The 21,961-nt window shown below is 44.4% G+C and overlaps 4 protein-coding genes across 4 annotated transcripts; 1 reads left to right on the top strand and 3 right to left on the bottom strand.

Moving 5' to 3' along the window:
* Positions 1 to 13,558: 13,558 nt before the first annotated feature.
* Positions 13,559 to 14,580, top strand: MYCFIDRAFT_210012 (uncharacterized protein). The gene has a single exon (XM_007923722.1). The coding sequence runs from the start codon at positions 13,633 to 13,635 to the stop codon at positions 14,461 to 14,463; it is 831 nt and encodes a 276-aa protein (XP_007921913.1). The 5' UTR covers positions 13,559 to 13,632; the 3' UTR covers positions 14,464 to 14,580.
* Positions 14,542 to 15,351, bottom strand: MYCFIDRAFT_201819 (uncharacterized protein). Its single transcript, XM_007923721.1, has 2 exons — positions 15,250 to 15,351; positions 14,542 to 15,193 (listed from the first exon to the last, which is right to left on the bottom strand). The coding sequence occupies exon 2, from the start codon at positions 15,146 to 15,148 to the stop codon at positions 14,570 to 14,572; it is 579 nt and encodes a 192-aa protein (XP_007921912.1). The 5' UTR covers positions 15,149 to 15,193; positions 15,250 to 15,351; the 3' UTR covers positions 14,542 to 14,569.
* A 2,808-nt stretch (positions 15,352 to 18,159) lies between these two features.
* MYCFIDRAFT_181460 (uncharacterized protein) lies at positions 18,160 to 18,917 on the bottom strand (the record flags this gene model as incomplete). The annotated part of the gene is made up of 1 exon (XM_007923720.1): positions 18,160 to 18,917. A coding segment is annotated over one exon (166 nt), but the record flags the coding sequence as incomplete, so codon positions are not given.
* Positions 18,918 to 19,038: 121 nt separating this feature from the next.
* MYCFIDRAFT_149776 (uncharacterized protein) lies at positions 19,039 to 20,326 on the bottom strand (the record flags this gene model as incomplete). The annotated part of the gene is made up of 1 exon (XM_007923719.1): positions 19,039 to 20,326. A coding segment is annotated over one exon (1,287 nt), but the record flags the coding sequence as incomplete, so codon positions are not given.
* Between the last annotated feature and the right edge of the window lie 1,635 nt (positions 20,327 to 21,961).

Raw genomic sequence — 21,961 nt, 5'->3', positions numbered from 1 at the left:
GATTTATAGCGCGATTATTAAATACTACGCGGTACTAACGACGCGTTACGAACTCGTAGAGCTTGCGACGCGTATCGAGACCCCTAATAAGCCGTCTAGCAAACGTAAGGATCGTAACTACGATAAAACCGGAAGTAGTAAAGGTAAGAAGCGCCGATCTAATAGTTAGGCCTGTAAGTAGTAATTAAATCGCGACCGTAAAGCAGGCGGAAAGTATACGAAGGGCGATAACTCGTAAGGCGGGTATAATATTAGTAAGGTCGAATATTATAGCTATCGTTAGAAAGGCTATTATAAGAATGCGTACCCGAACCGCTATCTCTAGAAAGACGATAACCCTACGGTACGTAAAGTAGCCGCTAACGCTAAAGAAAAGAAGAACGACTCGAAGGCTAAAGGAAAAGATAAGGCACCTCCTAAGAGCTAGTAATAGGTACTAAAGCCTAATAAAGTAGCTTAATAGTAGTAGTACCTATAGGACGCGTACGCGGAGTAATCGTTATATAAGAAGGGGAAGTAGCCGTCGAATACTTATTAGATAATGCTACTAATATTAATATAGTATCTTAAGAATTCGTTCTACGATAGTAGCCTTAGCGGATTATTAATGCTATACTACCTAGTACCGATAGTTTCTAGGGCGACCGAGGATACTACTACGGAGCGTATTATTTACGCTTACGGATCGCCGACTCTATAGGCTAAGAACGCATTACTACCGGAGTATTCTACGCTTTCGAGATGCCCCTCCCTAATATTATCCTTAGTAGGCCTTAGAGGCGCGATTAAAAGGTAATCGTCGATAGCTTAATAGATACCTAAACCTATAGGACCGAAGCCGTAGCGCGTACGATACGCGTACGGGAACTATAGGAATTCTAGAAGGATGTACGTAACGCTCTACATATATACATATATACGATTTCGGATTAGCGTTCGCTAACTTCGCGATATTGCTAAGGGTTCTTCCTTACTAGAAGAATTTAAAGACTTCGAAGACCTCGAAGACGTCTTTACTATAACGCCCGAAGCGCGATATAAGCTCCCCGACGACGTAGAGTATACGATCGACGTAATCCCTAGTACGAAGCCGCTATATAAGCCCCTCTACTATTCTTTAGGAAGAGAGCTTAGCGACCTTCGTAATTACCTAAGCTTAGCCTTAGATAATAATTAGATCTAGCTTAGTATAAGCGAGGCGGGTACGCTGATCCTATTCGTACTAAAGAAGGATAGTAGTCTAAGACTCTACGTCGATTATAGGGGGCTAAACGAGATTACTATTAAAAATCGTTATCCCCTATCCCTTATTAGCGAAACGCTTAATAGGGTTAAGGACGCCGAATAGTATACGTCCTTAGACCTATAGAATACGTATTATCGTATCTATATTAAGTAAGGCGACGAGTAGAAGACTGCGTTCCGTACGCGGTATAGGCACTTCGAGTATAAGGTAATACCTTTTAGGCTTACTAATACTCTTGCTACGTTCTAAGGATATATTAATAGGGCATTAGCTAGCCTTATTAACATTTGCTATATCGTCTACCTTAACGATATTCTTATCTATAGTAAAACGCGAGAGGACTATATACGAGACGTACGCGCTATCCTTACGCGGCCCCGAAAGTTTATATTATATACGAATAGAAAGAAATATTCCTTCTAAAAGAAAGAAATCGAATTCCTCGGGTTTATCGTTAGTACCGAAGGCGTATCGATAGATTAGCGTAGGGTAAACGCTATTACCGAGTAGCCTCGCCTATTAACGCTAAAGGAGGTTTAATCCTTCCTTAGGTTCTATAACTTCTACCGGAGGTTTATCCCTAATTACTCCCGAATCGTTATACCGCTAACCGCCCTATTAAAAGGCGCCGTAAATAGCCGAAAGCTAGGGCAGGTCTAGTAGGGCGAAAGCGAGGAGCAAGCGTTCCGCTAGCTAAAGGCTACCTTTAGCTCGGCCTCGATATTGCGATACTATAATCCTACGAAGCCCCTACGTATCGAAACCGATACCTCTACGTTCGCCTTAGTAGGGATTATATTACAATAGAGCAAAGATAGGAATTAGTACCCTATCGCCTTCTAGTTACGGAAAATAGTCCTAGCCGAGATAAATTATAAGACCTATAACTAGGAGCTCCTAGCGGTTATCGAGTCCTTTAAGTATTAGCGCCCGTACCTCGATATCGCTTAGTATACGACCCGCGTAGTTGTCGACTACGCTAATCTTAAAGGCTTTATAAAGATAAAGTAGCTTATCGGAAGGTAGGTAAGATAGACAACCTTCCTTATACCTTTTAACTTTACTATTAAATATCGGGCTAGTAAGCGAAATCTAGCCGATATACCTTCGTAACGTAGCGACTACGAGAGCGAGTCGTAGGCGGCGAATAACCTTCTCCCTATATTATAGTCGAAACTAGCTCTATAGTTAGATCTACCCGATACTTTAAAGGGAGGTAATTAGGCGTTTTAGAGTGCTATTAGGCATTATTAGTAATCGTAGATCGTTATTTACTAGCTAGTCTTAGAGCGACTTCTACTTCGAAGCGTATATAAAGCGTAGGCTTAGTATAGCCTTTTACCTTTAGACCGATAGGCAAACCGAACGCGCGAATTAGACTCTCGAGTAATATCTCCGATACTATTACTCTAAGAATTAGGATAATTAGGCTAAACTATTGCCTTAGGCGGAGTTTGCCTATAATAATAGCGTTTATCCTACGTTACGTATAAGCCCCTTTAGGATACTCTATAGTTTTAATCCTAATTTAATACTAAGGGCGAATAAGCTACTAGCTCGGGACGAGCTAACTAAGGGAAGGGCACTAGTAGCTATTAACGCTATAGAGCAACTATAGAAAGTATATAAAACGCTTACGGAACGCTAGTAGAAAGTAGCAGAATACTAGGCTAAGTAATATAATATATACTATACTACTAAGATATATAGTATAGGCGACCTAGTCTTACTATTAATAAAGAATATTAGCTTAGATATCCTAAAGAAGAAACTTAGCCCGAAGTATATAGGGCCTTTCTATATTATTAACGTAGTCGGAGCGTAGGCGTACCGCCTAGTACTACTATTAAGTACGAAGATCTATAATATTTTCTATATTTCCCTTCTTAAGCCTTATTATAGGCGCGATAGCGAGGAGTATAAGATAAGTATACCCGTCGCTAAAGGCGACGAGTAGTAGGTAGAAACAATCGTAGTAAAGAAGATAAAAAAGCAGAAGGCGTACTACCTTATTAAGTAGCGAGGCTAGCCTATAGAATATATTTAATATAATACTTAGGAGCTAGCTATTTATATTAAAGATTCTATATATTATAAGTAAGCAACGCGTACGCAGATACTAGATATAAGACTTAATAGGTTCGATAAAGAGCTAAGTCTATCTACGTAAATCCGAATAGTTTTATATAGTACGCTAAGTGCTAAGTAGTAGGTTAGAGTCGCGTAGGCCGAATGCCTAAGGCTAGCGCTTTCTGCCTAGGGTATAGCCCTTTATATTACCCCCGTCCTCCTCCCCTTCCTTAGTAGGAACCTTATTTAAGCTTTCTAAAGTAACGCGCTCGTAGTTTCCTCCTTCGTAACTAGGGTTTCCGCTGCTTTCCGGTCGGGGTTGCCGTATCCTAGGTTTTAAGGACTATAACTTTCTTCGCGACTACTAAACCGCGCTCTTTTGTCTGCTTACCGCTTTCTAAAACGCGCCGTAATTGCCCTTTTAAACGCTTTATTTGTATTCGCGCCTTCCTTTACTTTAACGACCTTTACTTCTATATCGCTTTCTAGGAGTATTAATATTTCCCTCTTCTTCCTCTTCTTCTTCTTTTCTTTATATATACCCCTACTACTACTACCGTAGATAGTTGCCTCGTACCTATTAGCCTACTATAGTTAATTTAACGTCTATATCGTTATAGGAAGAGTTATATTATATAGAATATAATAGCGGCTTATAACTTTAATATAAAGGTCCAGCACGTACTTGTTAGATACGAAGGAGTTAGAAACAATAGTTAGGTATTACGGAAGGTATATTAGAAGGGATCTAACGTACCTGCTAGCAGGTTCTATATATTAGATAGTAGCTATTCCTTTAAGGATAAGCGGCTTCTTATACTATATAAAAGGACAAGGTATTGCCTTTAAGAATAGAAGGCTACTAGACGTAGGCCGGATAATAAGAAAGAGCTATATAACCTTCGGCACGCTTAGCTTCGTAACGTTATAGAGCGGCTATAGAGTAATATAGAAGCGCTTCGAGATTGTCCGTATCGGCGTTCGCAAGAAGTATTCTATCCGCTTGTAGTCGAGGTTTATTATATCCTACTTTATAGTCTACAACTTTATCCTTTACTATAGTAGACAACCGCTTCGTACGGAGCTACTAGCGGTTCTAGATCTACTAGTCGAGGAAGGGCTAGACGAGGAGGACGAAGAGCCCGTTATTATAGCGGATAACGAGGACCTATATTAGCGATTTCGAGAGGTATTTACGTAGGGAATATATAATAATTATAAGCAGTATTTAGAAGACAATAGAATAGACGAGCGAGAAGTCTAAGATCCGGAGTTTTAGGCGTAGGGGACTAGTAATATTAATATAATAATATAAAAAACAGGATTAATTAGATTGTATAAGGAGTTTAGTAAGGACCGCTATTTCTATATTCTAACCGTTATATTCTAGCTATTGCTCGCTCTCCTTCGATATTTAGTATACGTCTAACTACTAGGCTCTTAGTACTAGAAAGTAAAGTTTAATAATTCGTATCGCCGGGATATCTTTTCTCTATATATAAAAGACCCTATACGTAACCGCGATTTGCTAGCAAAAACTAATAACACCTCTATATAAATTAATAGTATAGACGATAGCGTATATTTTAAACGAAAAAGTAATCCTAATTATCGAACTTCTCGACCTTCGGTAGTATATTAGTACTTTAAAAACAACCTTATTACGCGATAACAACCTCTCTCTATATTACAGGAATATAACTAATTACTAACGACTATATCTATACGGCAGAGGGCTATTCTATATATACGGATAGTTAGTATAAGAAGGGTTATGTTAGCAGGTAGATAGGGTAGTAGTAAATTAGTATAGTATTCGATAGAGATCTAAGAGGAGAAGGAGGAAGGTAGGCTAGTTAGCCTAACGCTAAGCGCTAAGCCCTGCCTAAGGTATTAGGACCCTAGCTTTACTCGAGCCCGGTTATATACCAATTACGTATAACCTCTTTAGTCCTAATATACGCTTCCCTTCTAAAGGCCGCGCCCTCGTAGCCCTTTATATTCTTATTACGATCTCCCTATGCTAACTTAGCAAGTCTAATAACTAACTCGCTTCTAAGCTAAATTAAACGCTTAACTAACTAATTATATTATTCTGTCTAAACCTTACCTCCTACAATGTCTAACTTCTAACTAAGCTATCCTCGCTAATATAGTAACAATAAGGGGTTATATAGCTATATAAATTGAAGGCTAGTAACTAATTACAATACGAGCGCACCTTCCCTACTATAATAGGTAGGTATACGGGGTATTGTAGCACTGCCCCCGTTCTAAGTAAGGTTATCCGAGTTCTTTGCGTCTACTCTAAAAGACCTAGAAATTTCCGCTCTAAGGGATTGTTCTTATTATTACGAGGGCTATTATTTACTATCGCAGTTTCGCTAGCCCTAATTAGTTAGGTTTAGCAGCCTTCAATTGTTAATCTTATCTCTTTTAAAAAAACACAGTTCGTCTAGTTTCTATAGGTAAAGGCTATTATAAGTACAATAGTTAAGGTTCGCCTCGCTTAAAAGGTCGGAAAGATCGAGGAGTAACCTATTATCCGCAAGATCGACCCTAGCTAGCTTAGCTCTATAGTTTTGCCCTTAGTTAGCCTATTTAATCTTTTAGCTTAGTTAGTACGGTGCCTTAGGCTTATAGTACAGGTAAGGTTGTTTTTGCAGGTATAGTAGCGATAATAAGTAAGGTTAATAACAGCAGCGAGCAGGTAATATTAATAATAGCGACGCTAGCCGCCTTAGCGCTAACTTTACCTTATCCTTCTTTTCCTTCTTTAACTAGTAATATACTCCGCAACACCGTTACTAATATAGCCGTACGCCGTCTTCTAATATACCGCTAGCTCGTGCTACGACGCTATCGTTATTATTGCTATTCGCGCGCGCCGCCCTCGTCGATCGCCTAGGCCTCGAGGCCTTAATAGGATAAAGGAATAAGAGGTAGAGTCCTTAAAAGAGCAGTAACTAATTAACGCGTCGTAGCGCGCTAGGTATAGTCTTATTGTCCTAGTTTGCCGGTCTCTAACTAGTTAGCGAATATTACCCCGGGGGTAGCATTAATCCTAGGTCTCTCTTAGTAACATTATAAGCTTTTAGCCTTCTTCTTGTTCTTTACGTTAGTCTAATACTTATCTAACAACTCGGCTATATCCTCGAAGGAGTCTTTAGCCTCCTACGAGTCCTATTTAGGTAAATAGCCTTGCTATCTTAAGAGGTATTCCTTCTTGCCTTGTCTAGTCCGATGCTTTAGAATACGTTCTATAGACTATAGCTCTTTACTATTAGCTAGTATGTCTTCGTATTCGGTAGGGGCTTCTTTAAGGCCTCCGCGGTAGTAATACAGTTTAAGGAGGGAGATATAGAAGGTATTATAGATAGTATAGTATAGTAGAAGCTATAACTAGTAGGCCTAGCTATTGCCTTTTAGTTCTCGGATGCGGAATAGGCTAATAAACCGTAGTACTAGTTTAGGGCGTGTTTTGCTATTAGGCGACGGATGTTTGCGGATACGGAGGTTCTTCGTACTAAGTATAACTATATCGCCTTGCTTAAAGGTTATTAGCGTATAGTGCTTGTTATAATAGGTCTTTTAGTACTCTTAAGCCCTTATTAGTTTCTCGGCTATCTTAGCGTAGATTTCTCGTATCTTTTAAACCCTCTTAATAGCCGCTAGTATTTTAGGGGCTTAACGCGCTTCCCTTTCCTTACGCTCGGCCTCGAGCGATAGGGGGTCTTGCGGCAGTATAGGGTTGCTTCCTATTATTGCGAAATAAGGTAATACCTTAGTAGATAAGTAGACACTGTTATTATACACGAATTTGGCTAGTTATAGGGTCAACCTATCTATTAGGGTCCTTATTAATATAGCTTCGTAAGTACTACTGTAGGGTAGTATTTTGCCTCTCGGTCTAGCTATCTGTTTATAAATAGAACGCTATAGACAGGCGATACTTGAGTCTTAGCTATAGGCATATCTTACTCTAATAGTAAGATATAAATGTCGAGCCTCGGTCGGTAACTATCCCCTTAGGGGTCCCCTAATAGCTATAGAAGATGTTATTCTATAGTAACTTAGCTAGGTTAATAGCCGTCCAATCCTTCCGAGTAGGGATATAACGAGCCCCCTTAGTAAATCGATCTACTATAACAAGGATAGCATCGAAGATGTCCTTGCTGCCTCTACGCTTAGTAGGCGGAAGGCCTATAATAAAGTCTATTATTAGTTCTACAAATAGCTTCTTTAGAATAGGAAGTAAAGACAACTCGCCGAATAGTAAGTACTTTAGTACTTTAACTCGTTAATATACGGCACACGTATTTACGTAGTCCTTTATATCCCGCTTACTATTTAGCTAGTAGTATATGCGCGATAGTAGCTCGTAAGACCTCTCTATACTATAGTAACCGGCAAGCTTACTATTATAGTGTCGCTTAAGAAGCTCCTATCGGATCGAATGCTCGGTAGGGATATAGAGCCTACCCTTATAGCGCAAATAGCTATCGGCATTAATCGACTAATTCTTACTAGATCTAGTTTTGCGACTATTAGTAAGCTAATCTATACGGACCGTAGCAAAAGCGTCCCTTTGCTAAGCGCGTAACAGCTCGTTTATAAACTTGAAGGCTTAGCTATCTCCGTCCGCAAGTTCGCTTAATAGCACCCTCGCTGTCTTGCGTAGTACGTACTATATGTATCTAGTAGCACTAGCAGCCGGATTAACTATAGTAGTGCTATCGCTATTACTATATATAGCGATATCGACTAGGGAGTTATTATAACTCTTCCTATTAGTGTTATTAGCCCTTGCCTTAATACGCACTGTTAATATAGCAAGAGCATTAATATGCTTTAAGCCGTCGCGGAGTCTAGTAAGCCGCTTATCCTACGCTTACTTATTAATAATATAGGCTATAGCAATCTTATACTACAGGGTTAGAAACAATAAGTTAATATATTAATAAGTCTCGCTATCGTAATTAGGCCGCCTCGATAGACTATTAGTAGGGTTACTTACGCCTAGCCGATATAGAATATTAAAATCGAACCTAGCGAGGTAGACGGCCTATCTAGCCTATCGACCTATAACCCTAGTAACCTTCGTAATTCTACGGAGGTTGTTATAGTCCGTATAGACCTAAATAGTATGCTAGGCACTATCGAGATAGTAGCGCTAGTACTTAAAGGCTTCTACGATTGCTAAGAGCTCTTGCTTATAGGTCTTATATCGACGCTCTATATCGATTATCTTCCGTAAGAAGAAGGCAATCGGGTGCTAGTAATTGTTACTAGCCTACTGTAATATAATAGCTAATATAGCGAACTGTAAAGCGTTAGTTTTAATACGGATCTGCCTGCTTAGTACGAAATAGTATAACAAGGGAACTTTAGTAAAGCGTTGCTTTAAACCGTTAAAAGCGGCTTGTGCTTTGTTAGTCTATTTGAACTCTCTAGATAGATTAGCCTTAGTTTTAGTAAGTTTAGTTAGAGGCATTACATGCCGTAAATAGCCTTTAATAAAGCGGCGATAGAAATTAGCGAAGCCGAGGAACGACTGTAGCTCCTTAATAGATATAGGAACAGGCTATTTAGTAATAGTCTTAATCCGCTTAGGTTTAGCCTTAATACTATTAGTTAATACAAGGAAGCTAAGGAAGGCTACCTCTTTAGTAGCAAAGGTGCATTTAGAAGGCTTGCAATATAGGCTATAGGCCCGCAGGCGGTCGAGCACCTTACGTACTATAGCCTAGTACTCTATAATATTAGGTAAATAGGTATAAACTAGAATATTATCTAGGTAAACTATATACAGGTAGTCTAGTAGGCCTAGCAAGGCCCGATTAATATAGGACTAGAATGTTATAGGGGCATTAGCTAGCCTAAATAGTATAACTAAGTACTTAAAATAGCTATAGCGAGTACGGAAGGCTGTTTTCTATTCGTCGCCCTTACGAATACAGATACGATAGTACGCATCCTTAATGTCTAATATAGTATAGAAACAGGCGCTAGAAAGGCTATCGAGGGTCTCGTTAATAAGCGGGAGTAGACAACGGTCCTTAATAGTAACAGCATTAAGCCTACGATAATCGATATATAGGCGTAGGCTACTATCCTTCTTTAGTACGAACAGGATAGGTGCACTAGCAGGGCTGTTACTATACCGAATACGACTATTAGCTAGGTTTTACTCTAGGTACTTACGTAATATAGCAAGCTTACGCTTACTAAGGTTGTAGAGCGGCCCGAAAGGAACCTCTTTGCCTTCTATTATATTAATCTTATAATCTGTCTCTTTAAATATAGGCAACGTCGATACTAAGTAGTGTTTAAATATATTAATATAGGTTTCTTAAATAGGCTCTAGTATACGAGCAAGCTGATTAGGGTCTGTACTATTAGGGGGCATAGGTTTATCGTTATTACCTCTAAGTAGGTCGGTAGTTAGATTAGCTAAGGCAGGTATTAAGTTGCCGATAAATAGGACCCTAATATTATTAGGGCACTCGCTAATATTAATATATTTAATATCCTCTTTTCTAGCAATTCCAAATCGCTACTATTAGCTACCTAAGTCTATAGCTATAGCGTAGTACTTAAGAATAGGGTTTCCGAGGACAATGTCGGCTAAGAGATTGTCTATATCTACTGCGTAGGCAGTGAAGTCTAGAAGGCGCTTATTGCCGAGGTCGTCTCTTAGTACTATATAAATATAGTAGGCTCTATAGGTTAGGTGCCGAGCGTTATTAAACTAAGCAAGGACTAGCATATTAGTCTTAGGCAATTTTCAAATTTCGGAGGTCTAATTGCTTAGCTAGTCGATAGTTAATAAGGGCGCTAACTAAATTGCTAGGATCTAATATAACCTTAGCTTTATAGTTAGTATCGCGCCTAGATATAAGATAGGTACGTATAATAGCTAGTACAATGTCGATAGTCTTACGCTGTACGAGGCTAACGGTTAGTACGGCGCCTAATCTTTTTTCGACTAATTAGAAGGTTAGCCTATAGGGGTAGCGTTAGCTACTAAAAGGGCTTTTCGGTACTTAGCGGTAGTACGGTCGACTCGGGCCTAGTCTCGAGGCCTATTATATTAGCCTAGTAAATAAGTAGTGCTATTACAATTGAAGCACTTGTATCTAGTTAGGGTACTGCTAGGGCCGCTCGAATTAGTGCCGGAATTAGATAAACGATTAGGGGCATATAGAAATAAGCCCCTTCCTTATCCTCTTCCTCGCTAGAGGCTTCCTCTATAGTATCGACCCCTACCTCTTCTACGTTAGTAGTCGTTGCTGTTTCTATTATTAGTAGTGTTAGTTTAGGGAGTACTTCCTTAGTTTCTACTACGGCTACGGTTGTTAGCGGCTAGTCGTATCTTAGATTCTAACCGTTACTAAAGCTATACTATACGCTCTATAGTTTCGACTTCTACTATAAATTAAATACGTATAAGATTAGTCTATTTAAACATACGGCGGCGATCTAATTTAAGGACTAATTCCTATCTTAATTTAGGTCGTACTTCGGAGATCTAGATAGAGTCGGTCTTAGCTAGCAAATCGTCTTTAAGGGTCTTTAAATAGGCCTCGAAGGATCGAGAGGATTAGTCGGCCTTTTGCTTAGTACGTAGGTATTAGTCCTATATATATTGCTATCGCAATATAGGGTTGCTAAGGGTGTTTAGTATAATAGTCTTATAGTCTTGCTATTAAACAGCGGTCTAGTCGTAAAGGGAATTAAAATAGTTATCCTATATACGCTTAGGGTTACTATTAATATACTATATAGTATAGACAACTAAGGAGTAGTCGTCTAGCAGCGCTCTTAGTGCGTTACGCTAGTTAAGCTCGCAGTTACGAATATGCTTATTGTACTACTTTCGACTAGAGCTATTAAATATAGTATAGTCCTTAAGTTTAGCGTCTTTCTTTAATACGGCTACGGGGCCTATAGGCAATAGTGCCGCTACTAAGTCGACGGTAGACGCTAATTAATCCTAGATACGTCGTATCTCGAGGAGGTTCTCGCGTAGCTATTGCTCTTATTATATAGTAGCGAGATAGTTACGAGCGGCTTCTTCTAAACGTTCCCTCGTTAGGGGACTAATTAAAGGGGCGCTATAGCGGCGACTAATAATATTAGTAAGGATATTAGCGTTAGTCGCGGTACGGTCTTCTTTATCGTTTTAGTTGCTTCTTAGCGCTATAAGGATAGTCTAGTCTGAATCTCGACCGTTAATAATACGGATATAGCGGAATTAGCGTATCTCGACGCGGTAGGTTTGCTTTAGTATAATAGACCGTATAGAAGGTCTTAATTAATAATTAGTACGGTTGTTTTAATAGATAATAGGTATAGGTCCCAATCGGGCGCAATATAGTTAAATTAATAGGTTTCTTAGCTATACTACGAAAAAGAATACTATCTAGCTACTGCCCTTAAAGGGTAGATCGAATACTATATAAGAAGGGTTATATTAGCAGGTAGATAGGGTAGTAGTAAATTAGTATAGTATTCGATAGAGATCTAAGAGGAGAAGGAGGAAGGCAGGTAGCAGGCTAGTTAGCCTAACGCTAAGCGCTAAGCCCTACCTAAGGCATTAGGACCCTAGCTTCACTCGAGTCCGGTTATATACTAATTACGTATAACCTCTTTAGTCCTAACAGTTAGGATATATATAGCTATTAATACTAGGTAGCGGCTAAGGTCTAGGTTTGATATCCTATAGCACCTAGCGGAAATACTCGTCTAAATAAGACCTCTTCTTCTTATCTCGTACCTACTTCCTTACGATAGCGATATGCCCTATATTAGGCTTGCCTACTTCTATCGCAAGGAGGATACGATCCGCTATACTAATACCTACTAGAATATCCTCGTCTATAATACGATTAGCGACATCTCCGGTATTAATATCTATACTATACTCTACGCGTTTCTTTAGCGCTTTAGCCTCTCTATTACGTACCCTCTTACGCTCGATAGTAGTATCCTTACGAGCCTACTAAGCGTCGTCTCGAGTAGCTTTAGGGAAGGCCGATAACGTCTATAATAGTAGAATCTAGCTCTTCTTTATAAGACTAAGTATAGTATTATTATCCTTCTTACCTTTCTTCTCGGCGTCTAATTTAGCCTACTTCTTAGTAGCCTCTCGCTTCGTAGTATACGCCTTTACGTACCGCGCGGCAACTAGTACTTATACTTCTAATTCTAATAGCATCGATAGATCTAACCCGCTATTAACGTCGGCTGTAATTAACTTATTTCGTTCCTTAGCGGTTATTCCTTCTAGAAGTAGTACTTTAGTAGTCGCCTTGTCTTCTTCCGCCTCTTTATCTTTACTATCGTTTTCCTCGTCCGATCCGCTAGTATCTGTATTACTATCTTACGTAGGATTAGTACTAACCCCCGCCTTGTTACCGCTCGCTATATTTAACTTAATAATATTAAAGAGCTAGGTTACAAACTCTAGACACTCGTCGCGCTACTATTTATACTCTAAATGCTTCTAGAAGTGCTCGTTAGTAACCTCCTTATTACTAGGCTTTAGAGGGTATCTATTCTAGCCGCTTATATACTTTAAGTAAGCGGCATATAGATAGTACTTCTCTTTAAAGATCCGCTAGCGCACCTTATAGCCTTCTTCCTTAAAATATAACTTAAACCCTAAGCTTATCTATATAGTAATATAGCGGTAGTATTTAATATAGAAGCTATTACTATAGTTTATTAACCCCTTATCCTTTAGCTTCTTTACCTCCTTTAAGAAGTATTCCTTATAGACCGCCTCCTATCGAATAATCTCTAGAAACTTAGAGAGTCGGAGTCGGAGCTAACTATAGGCTTAGTACTCGGCTTAGACTTCTTACTAGCTAGTATATTCTTACTAGTAGTATTCTTACGCTTCGTAGGAGTCGTAGAATTAGTCGTTTTAGCCTTCTTCGGCGCTATATTTAGTAGATACTATATTAATAGTAATATATAGATATAATAGCTTTATAATAGCTTAAATTTTGCGCGTTAGCTATATACGTGCTACGGTCGCGACTAATTTACCGCCTTAGCGACTAGTAGTGTATAGTCTTTCTAATCCACCGATTTGTCTAACTTAAAAAGCGGTTATCGGAAATTGATTGCATCGGTAGAAGATTACTAAGTATTAACAATCTACCGATCCACCGACGAGCAAGTAGACACACCCTAAGGGGTAGGGACTGCAGATGCGTCTGTTTTCCTTTATACTGGTAGGGCCCGCGGCCTCATTTTCTTCTTCTTCTTCTCGCTAGGTCTGACTTTTGGACTCAAATCTCGAAGCAATGCCCTTTACTAAGACATATTTCTTGTGTCCAACATCCGACTTCATACATCCACCACCAACTGGGCCGCTATGTCTTGGGTCTATAATCCGCTCGACGTCGACACCGCAATATCCTCTGAACAAAGCAAGCGTTGTATACATTCCTAATGAATTGCCACCTGTCGTGGAGACCGACTGGAAGAAGACAGTTTCCATCGAGAAAGGGCTAGGCGTGGGAGTCTATGCGCAATTCTTACAGCTGGCTACTGCTGGACTGCCCGTTGGCTCTGAGCTGGACGTTGAACGTTCCAACAAGGCGGCAGATACGTTTGCCTTCGACACAGTTACCACACTCGCGTTCGAACCGACTCAAGAATACGTAGAACGGGCGGTCAAGGCGCCAGCCGTGCAGGCATGGCTGAGAGAGCCGAGGCAGAGATTTGCACTTTTCAGTGAGCTTTTCCTCGTCACTGGCATGAAGCTCGTCAAAGGCGCCAAGATCAAATACTCGACATCACAGAGCACCGCAGTCAAAGGAAATCTCGGGATCGATGTGCCGACGCTGGGAATGACTGTTGGCCCAAAAGGTCATTGGACTCGTACCAGTGACGATGAGACGGAGTCCAATCGTGAATCGGAATTTGTTTTTGCGTTTCGAGTGAAAAGGCTCAAGATTGGCCGCAGAATAAAGCTTGAGGAGTACAGCAAAGGTGCGTTCATGAATGCTGGCGAGAAGAAGGATGATGACGAATGTGTATTGTTCGAAGAAGTGGACGGAGGCAACATTCAGACTGCTGAGACTGTTCCGGATGTGACAGAGAATGGCGATGTCTATTGCGTTCGCCCTTGATTGCTCTAGATGAATGCTGGAATGCGAACAGCTAGAGTATCAGTTAAGCATGCGCGATCGAAATTCCGTGAACAAGTTGACGCTTCAACAGCCACTCGTACACTGACTAGTATTTGTACATGCTTCGTTTGATCTCTTTGATTTTCCCGTACACATCCCCCCTTGTCGATCCGCTGTCGAAGAGCACATGAGGTGTGATGTAGTCATAGCCTGCTCCTCGCCTCTGCCTGACCATGCTTTTGAAAACTGCATCCATGGAATTGTCTCTCTTCAGCCACGGGCCCAACCTTTCTTTTTCTATGGCAATATGCTGATCCTCCTGTCGGACAAACGATAGGACCGATGCGGCCAGGCCAGCGGCAATTGGCGTGGCCACCGATGTCCCTGACATGAAATTGACGGTCTGATCGTGTCCGTTCATGCCAGCCGGCCAGTGAGAAGAGACATGCTCTCCAAGTAGACTGAAATTTACATCCGTGTTGCTTGCTGTAGGGTTGAAGCTAGACGGATTACCATTTCCATCTGTCGAGTGTATGCAAAAGACGCTGGGATATTTAGCTGGAAAAGCTCTGCCGAGGTTTGCTCCATCATTCGATGCCGCCGCGAACAACAGCGTTCGACTGTTGAGTGCATTCGAGATGGCTGTGCTCATCAATTCGTGATATTCACGGATGCCAAACGACATTGATATAACATCCACTTTCCATTGTTTCACGGCGTGGTCAATGGCCTGTAGATGTCATTAGCTTCGCACAAAAGTTTTCACTGGTATCAACATAGCTCTACCTTTGCAATGTCATCGTAAGTATTTGGATCCAGAGTCTCTCGCCGTGCGATTCTGGCAACGTAAATCTCAGCGCATGGGGCAACTTTGAGAAGGAGACCAAGAGCATGAGTGCCGTGTCCTATCTCATCTCGGACATCGCGCGGCTCTGTGCCATGCACGAAACTTCTGGCTTCCTTGATGCGTGGGCTAGGTAGCTGCTGGTCTTCGATCAGGAATGGGCTCTCTAGGTCCAGTCCGGAGTCCAAGATCGCTATCCGCACCGGTTCGACAAGATCTGAAACAGGGTCGACGTATTGATAGATTGAGGACAGCAGCATGTCCATCCATTTTTCTGAAAGGGGATTCCTAGAAGATCATCAGTACAGGATGTTACGATCCAGCAAAGAATAGCTTACTCTTGTGCAGGACCTGTTTGGTGGCTTGCATCAAAAAAGTGCAAGCTCTTCTCCGAAGGTTGAATGATATTGGGAGATTTCGCCAACGTCCGCAACACAACATCTGAATGAAGGGTCGCGTAGCTCACGGCCGCTGTGTCGGACTTCGAACGATGCGCACTTTGCCTCGCTGTCGGATTCGCAGGAGGCGCATCGACCTTGGCTGTGTGGGAGCGGACAACATCTCTACCAATAGAGCCCCAGCAAGACTCATTCTGTCGAGTGTCGAATGAACGAAGGTTGTCTAATCGGATCCCCCACGCCTTGAATATTACGGCCTCTAGTCGTTTGACGACATTTTGGTAGAAGAGCCGCTGGACGATAACGTCTTCGAAGTCAGCGTGCTTTCCGAGAGGATAGTACTCTCCAGTAAGGCATGCTTTCGTAGCAAGGTAGTAATCCACGCCCGCATCGTCTTCCAGCATTTGAAGTTTATCGAGGCACGTGTAGAAGTCATCGTTGACATTCCTAGGAGCCTGCGGATCCTTGGCCATCAGCTCCACAGGAGTGCAGTAGTGAAGTTCGCACAAGAGTATGCCTAACGCAAGTACGCTGGCGTTCGGATGAACCATGTGTTTCGAAGTGTCAGAGCTGTCCCCAATCTCTGTGCTGCGGGCTGATTTTATTGGAACGTGCTCGAGAGCCAGGAACGGCTTGGTTATGTCTGGTAGCTCTCCATCCTGTCGTGGCTCAAAGAACTGGATCATTGCGTGATTGAAGGAGAATTGCAGCCATGGTGTCTCCAAGAACGGAAGGAGTGCAGAGGCGAGTGTGACAGCCAGGACTCGCTTTCCCTTCAGTGGCAGGACTGATTCACCACGAAGCAATTCCTGTTGGCGATTGAACAACGCTGATAAAGACACTGTACGGGGCATTTGGTCGCTTCCAAAAGTCTTTGGTTGCGGGCGAAGCCGCTGAAATATCCCATCCTCGAGGGCGAAGTGTAGGCAATTCCGTTGGCCGAGCGAGTCCGTGATGCTTTGGCATATATGAGCAAATTCGGGCGGGCTGCTCATTATAGGCTCAGATGTACGCCTCCAAGTGCTGCTGTGTAAATTCCTACAATGACAGTGTTAGCGACCAGAGATCATCATCACTATGCCTCGATAACTTACTTGACCGTGATCTTAGCTTCTTGTGACGCACATGCAGGTACGGACCGCATGCCAAAGAATACTTCAAAACTTGCCTCTGCTTCAAGGTCCTTCTTGTGTTGGGGCAGCGACAGTCTCACGCTCAGTCCTGAGCATTTCTGGCAAACACATACCCAATGCCTCCTCAATGCATTGTCCAGAGACACCAAATGCCTCCTCATCAAGACGGCGAAGTCGGCATCAGGGTCATCTAGACTAGGTCCTTGAGTTGGCTCTTCGCGAGGCAGGACTCGGCGTCTCTTTTTCTCCTGTTCCAGATGTAGAAGTTCTTGAATGGCATCATCGCATTCTCGTCTGCGCTTGCCAACACGAATGATAGAGCCTGTGTCGGCATGTGGATCGAGCCCTGGGTTCTCGATCATGCGACGAAGCTTTGGATACCGCTCATATCTGGATTGTGGAAAGGTCTGCTACAATAACAGTCATTAGTGGACAGGAAACAACGTGCCAGGAGACTAAGGGACTGGCACTTGTATGCAAAGTACCTACGTGATCTGCTCCTGAATAATCCAAGTCGTCTGGGACAAGTTGTTCAAACGCTCTTAGCGTCCTTGCGACACTCTCCGGGTCGGCTTCATCGAGATCGTCGTGTTGGAGAAACGCATCTGTCCGTAGCCAAGCCTCACGCTGCCGTGATCTCAGCGAAGAAGGCTTTGCTGACTTTTGTGGTCGTTTTCGAACGAATAATGCAAGCACGGATTGCAGCAGGCTTTGTGAATCAGTTTCATCGGCCATGTTGACCCATTTGTAATGATGGGTCTGAAGCGGTTGCTTGACTGGAAGAACATTGATCGATCAGTAGAAGGGTGCCGTGAATTAGAGGAGAGATAGTCCTCAGAGCCTTACAACGAAAGATGATCTCACGTACTCTTAGCGTTAAGCCAACTGGCCCCTCGTGGATGGCATTGCGTGAGCCCATGCTTCTATGCCGGGTGATACTTTGCGGACACACTAGGGGCATAAGATAAGCTGCCGCCGAGCTCAAGACTGCCAGATTCAGCTGCGCGTGATTGGAGAAGGCTTCCAGTACTTGTAAATGCGGCACAAGAGTACACGGTCTGATTCGCTTGCAGTGGTACTGGTGGGTCGCCTTCATTGGCTTGTGAGGCTGAGCGAATCGCAACATGGAGTGCAAGACTGGGGAGGCCATGTATTGTATGCATGGAGACCTGATCTTGCCGTTGGCTTGTGGTTTTGTGATCACGGGATGATGACTAACAGAGATCTTGAACTCGGAAACACCAGCGGTCAGGATATAGCCGCCTACAGTGACTGCCCACGAGATTCTCCGTCAGCGGGTACATGTAGCATGTTGTTGTTACGTTGATCTCGGACCTGCATTGCTCGTCTTCAACTAAAGTCTACCCAATATCAAAGCTAGGTGGAAGCAAGTGGACTCATTCCCATGCAAATTCGAAAATATGCAAAAGGCCACTGTCAATCGAAAGCAATCTGGGTATCGTCACCGACCAATCGTCCATGCCGCTATGCTATTAATGCCACCCAAAGCAAGAAATCTTCACGCACAGAATTCCAATCTCGAAAACATATCGAACCGAGCGAAAGCCACCGCGGGGAACATAGATCAAACCCGTACGCAACGCGACGCGTGAATCGAAAAGCAGAAAGCCGAAACCGTGCGTAAAGAGAACGCCGATGCAGTTGAATATGAGTGCAGAAAGCGCCACCGGTCAATTCGGGCGCACAGCATGCATGAAACAGTGATTCTGGGGTCGTATGTGGTTGATGCCAAGCAACAACCCGTCAATGTGAAATAAAACGCCAACGCCGTTTCTCAAGGGGTATCGATGCTGGTAGCCCTACTGGAGTAAAGCCTCGATCTGTCCAAGGATTTACAAGAATTTGTGAAGGTGGTGTACGTGTGCGACGAGACCAGCTCAGTGGGTTCGCGGTCATTGGTAAGCGCCGTAGTTCTGGGGCATGCTGCCAGGAGTCGACCATCCTTGCATACCTGGCTGTGGCCCAGCTCCCGACTGTGGTCCCATGTTGTACTGCGGATTCGGCTGGTACATGCTCCTGTTCATGCCTGAGTATGCCGGATTGCTCATTTGGTTCATTTGATTCATCTGATATTGTTGCGGCATCTGAGGAGGTGGCATCGGAGAATTATGCTGTTGCTGTTGTTGACCGTACCCAGATACATGTGATTGTGAGAGTGGTGAAGGCTGAGGTTGAGGAGGTGGCCACATCTGGCTGGGGTTATATCCGCCATAAGAAGGCGTTTGTCGATGACCGCCCATGCCCATTGGAGACCCTTGCATGGCATTCGTTTGACGTTGCATTGCCGCCTGAACAGGAGATGCCATCGGGTTCTGCTGGTTCTGATAGTTGGGATAATTTTGCTGTAGCATCTGCGAGCCAGAGTGTGAAATCGATTCCTGCTGACGATGCTGACCAATACCTGCAACGGCCTGTGGACTCTGCATGGTTTGAGGGGCGACTGTGCTACTCGTCGCCTGCTCGGTTGAACTCTCTGTGGTGGGCTGCTCATGTGGTCTTTTCCAATAATTGTCCAAATAGCCAAAACGATGATCTCTCTGTGCTGCCAGCTGCTTGTTATACTCAGCAGCGCCGGCCGCTTGACTCATGATTTCTGCCGTACCACTGGACTGTGTACGGTCGATGTATGGTGGTCCTGTAAGTTCCTGTCTCGGTCTGATGACATTCGCTCCTGCGACGCTGGCTCGGAGGTCCTCACTAGGGAGATGGATCATGGGAAGCGGCGCCAGTGAGACGGGGCCCATGCCTGGCGGGCCTCCGTCAATACCTGGCGCATTGCTGTAGATGATCTCTCCCTGCGGCAGCGAAGTAAGAGCATGAGTGTGTGCGGCGGCCTCAGCAGCAGCCTGTTCCCTGGCCTTGGCTGCTCCTGGTCGCTTCTCTCCAGCTGGGTCTTCCTCGGTGAAGCCTTGCTTCCTGGCCTTGGCTTCCCAGTAGTCATCTCTAACGCGTCTACCACCCTCGATCAAACGAGCTCCAAATTGTCGAAACATGGATCTTGCCGTGACGATGGCAATTTGTCGCGATCGATAAGAATAAGGGAGTATTTCTTGGTGAATTAGGTTGTCTTTCTCCTGTTGATTCGCAATGATCTTGAACAACGAACGATTCTTGTTGAATAGAAGATATGAATCTCTGTATCCTAGCACGCGTGCGCACTCGGTCGCAAGCATGAAGAGCTTCTCGCCCCGGTTGGGGACCTGGAATGTCCGGCATTTGTATCTACGGCCGTCGAGAGGGTATCCGTCCTTGGAGACCTTGGTCTCTCCGTCGACATCAATTTCACGAGGTATGTATTCGTCTCCTTCCGGTCCGAGTTGGTCAGTCGTGTGGTCGCGTACAGTTGGTAAGGCCTTCACAACCGGTGGCTTCGCTGCTGAGCCGGGCGTAGAGCGCGCAGGCGACGCTTGGGTAGGCGAGCCTTGCGGTAAGGCGGATGTCTTGATGTGTGGGGTGTGCACAGGCATGGCTGCTGTGGCAAGCGACATGTTTGAGGAAGGCGCGGGACTTTCACCTGCCTTCAGTTTTCGAACTTTGTTGGTCTTGGCGTCATCTGATTGGACATTGTCAGTGTTCCTGCGTGCGCGTTTCCTCCTCTGAAGCGTAGAGCGGATGCCGCGGTCTGGCAGTGTCGCTGCTCGACGACAGATTGATGTTTGTTTTGGGTATGAACGTACCACCTTCGCCCTCTTGACCAGTTGCGCCGTAGCTATCGGGCGAACGGCTTCGCTTGATGCCACGAGGGCTCGACGTGGACAGCAGGTTGGGAGCAATCGTGCTTTCTGCAAGAGGAGCACATGGATCAGCACATGCGACAATGTTAAAGAGTCCAGGCGGACGCGGGTCTGCGCCGTCGTCGCTGTAAACAAGCCGCCGCACGCCAGTCCGATGAGGCCAGTGCTTACCGGGCGCATTCAAAGCTGCTGGATTGATCGTGCGCGAGTCTTCCATGTCAAGACCGTGGTGTAATGTAGGTAACGCTGAGATGCTCCGATGCGACACGGCCAGCATCACATCCCGCGACCTGGCATGAGTGCGCGGAGAGTCGGAAAGAGGCGTCGCACAAGGTCGTGGTCTTAATCACTGCCGTCTCAAACGACGCGACGGTGGCGGTGAGGCCCTGGAGATACTCGGGGTTGCGCGCTGCTGGAGCATGGACAGGAGCAGCGACGGCGGTTCTCGCGAGCGCAATGTCGAAGAGTGGAGATACCAGAGCAGAGCTCGCGAGTCGCGACTAGGGCCGAAGCGCTGCGCAGCTGCACGATCCGAAAGTTTGAAGTTTCGCAGATAAGCTCGCGGTTGATGCTGGAGAAACCCTGACGGCTGGGGCGAGGGAGGGGTGGAGACGGTATTGCTGGACGACACTGAAGAGCTTCACTCATGCAAGGTCGTCGAATCTCGAAAGTGAGGGTCGATGCAGGTGGCACCGAGCGCTGCAACACCTCTCGCACAGAGCGTCTTAGCGGGCGAATGACGCACAAGCCGCTCACTGCGCTGGGCTGGGCTGAGCTGCGCTTCTTGTCAGCATCTCATCCTTCACCCCGCCGTCGCCGGTGACAGTAATATCCCGGAGTCATTGGGAGCATTCGTAATGCCGCTGCGAATTGCAACAAAACACTCGGAGCAGCCCGCGTTGCCTTCTTTGCGGCCCTATACGGCTCGCTCACTCCAGGCCATCGAGCAGTATGATGCATTTGGTTAATGCGACGCTCCCTCCCTGTGCCTGGGGTTACACGTGCCGCCCAGAACGCTGGCGGAGGACGCAAGGGGTTTTGCGCTGGGCAGCGTTGTCCGAGAAGAGAGGCCCAAAAACCAGGCCGGCAATGAAGGATAGATTGTGTGACTGAGCCCGGTGTGCTGGCGCTGCTCGCGACGGCGACGATGGATTTGATAGGAGACAAATTGTACTCACTGGTGAAAGTTGCGCCAAGGTCCTGTAACTAAAGTAGCTTGCGCAGGCGGTCTGTCTCGAAGAGAGTAGTTGCACCCCAATTCTTATACTGGATGTTGTTGATTCGCCGTCGGGAGGACCGTTGGCCAGGGCGGCGGTAGCGACAGTGCCGTGTCGCTGCAGACGAGCGTCGCTGTGAAAGCCGAAGCTG

This window comes from Pseudocercospora fijiensis, assembly GCF_000340215.1.
Source record: "Pseudocercospora fijiensis CIRAD86 unplaced genomic scaffold MYCFIscaffold_1, whole genome shotgun sequence".
Taxonomy (NCBI): Eukaryota; Fungi; Ascomycota; class Dothideomycetes; order Mycosphaerellales; family Mycosphaerellaceae; genus Pseudocercospora; species Pseudocercospora fijiensis.
This window is presented reverse-complemented; position numbering and strand designations above follow the sequence as displayed.

Coding starts and splice junctions, on each gene's coding strand:
- MYCFIDRAFT_210012 (XM_007923722.1), top strand. CDS start 13,633: ATGCCCTTTACTAAGACATATTTCTTGTGTCCAACATCCGACTTCATA.
- MYCFIDRAFT_201819 (XM_007923721.1), bottom strand. CDS start 15,148: ATGTCGTTTGGCATCCGTGAATATCACGAATTGATGAGCACAGCCATC.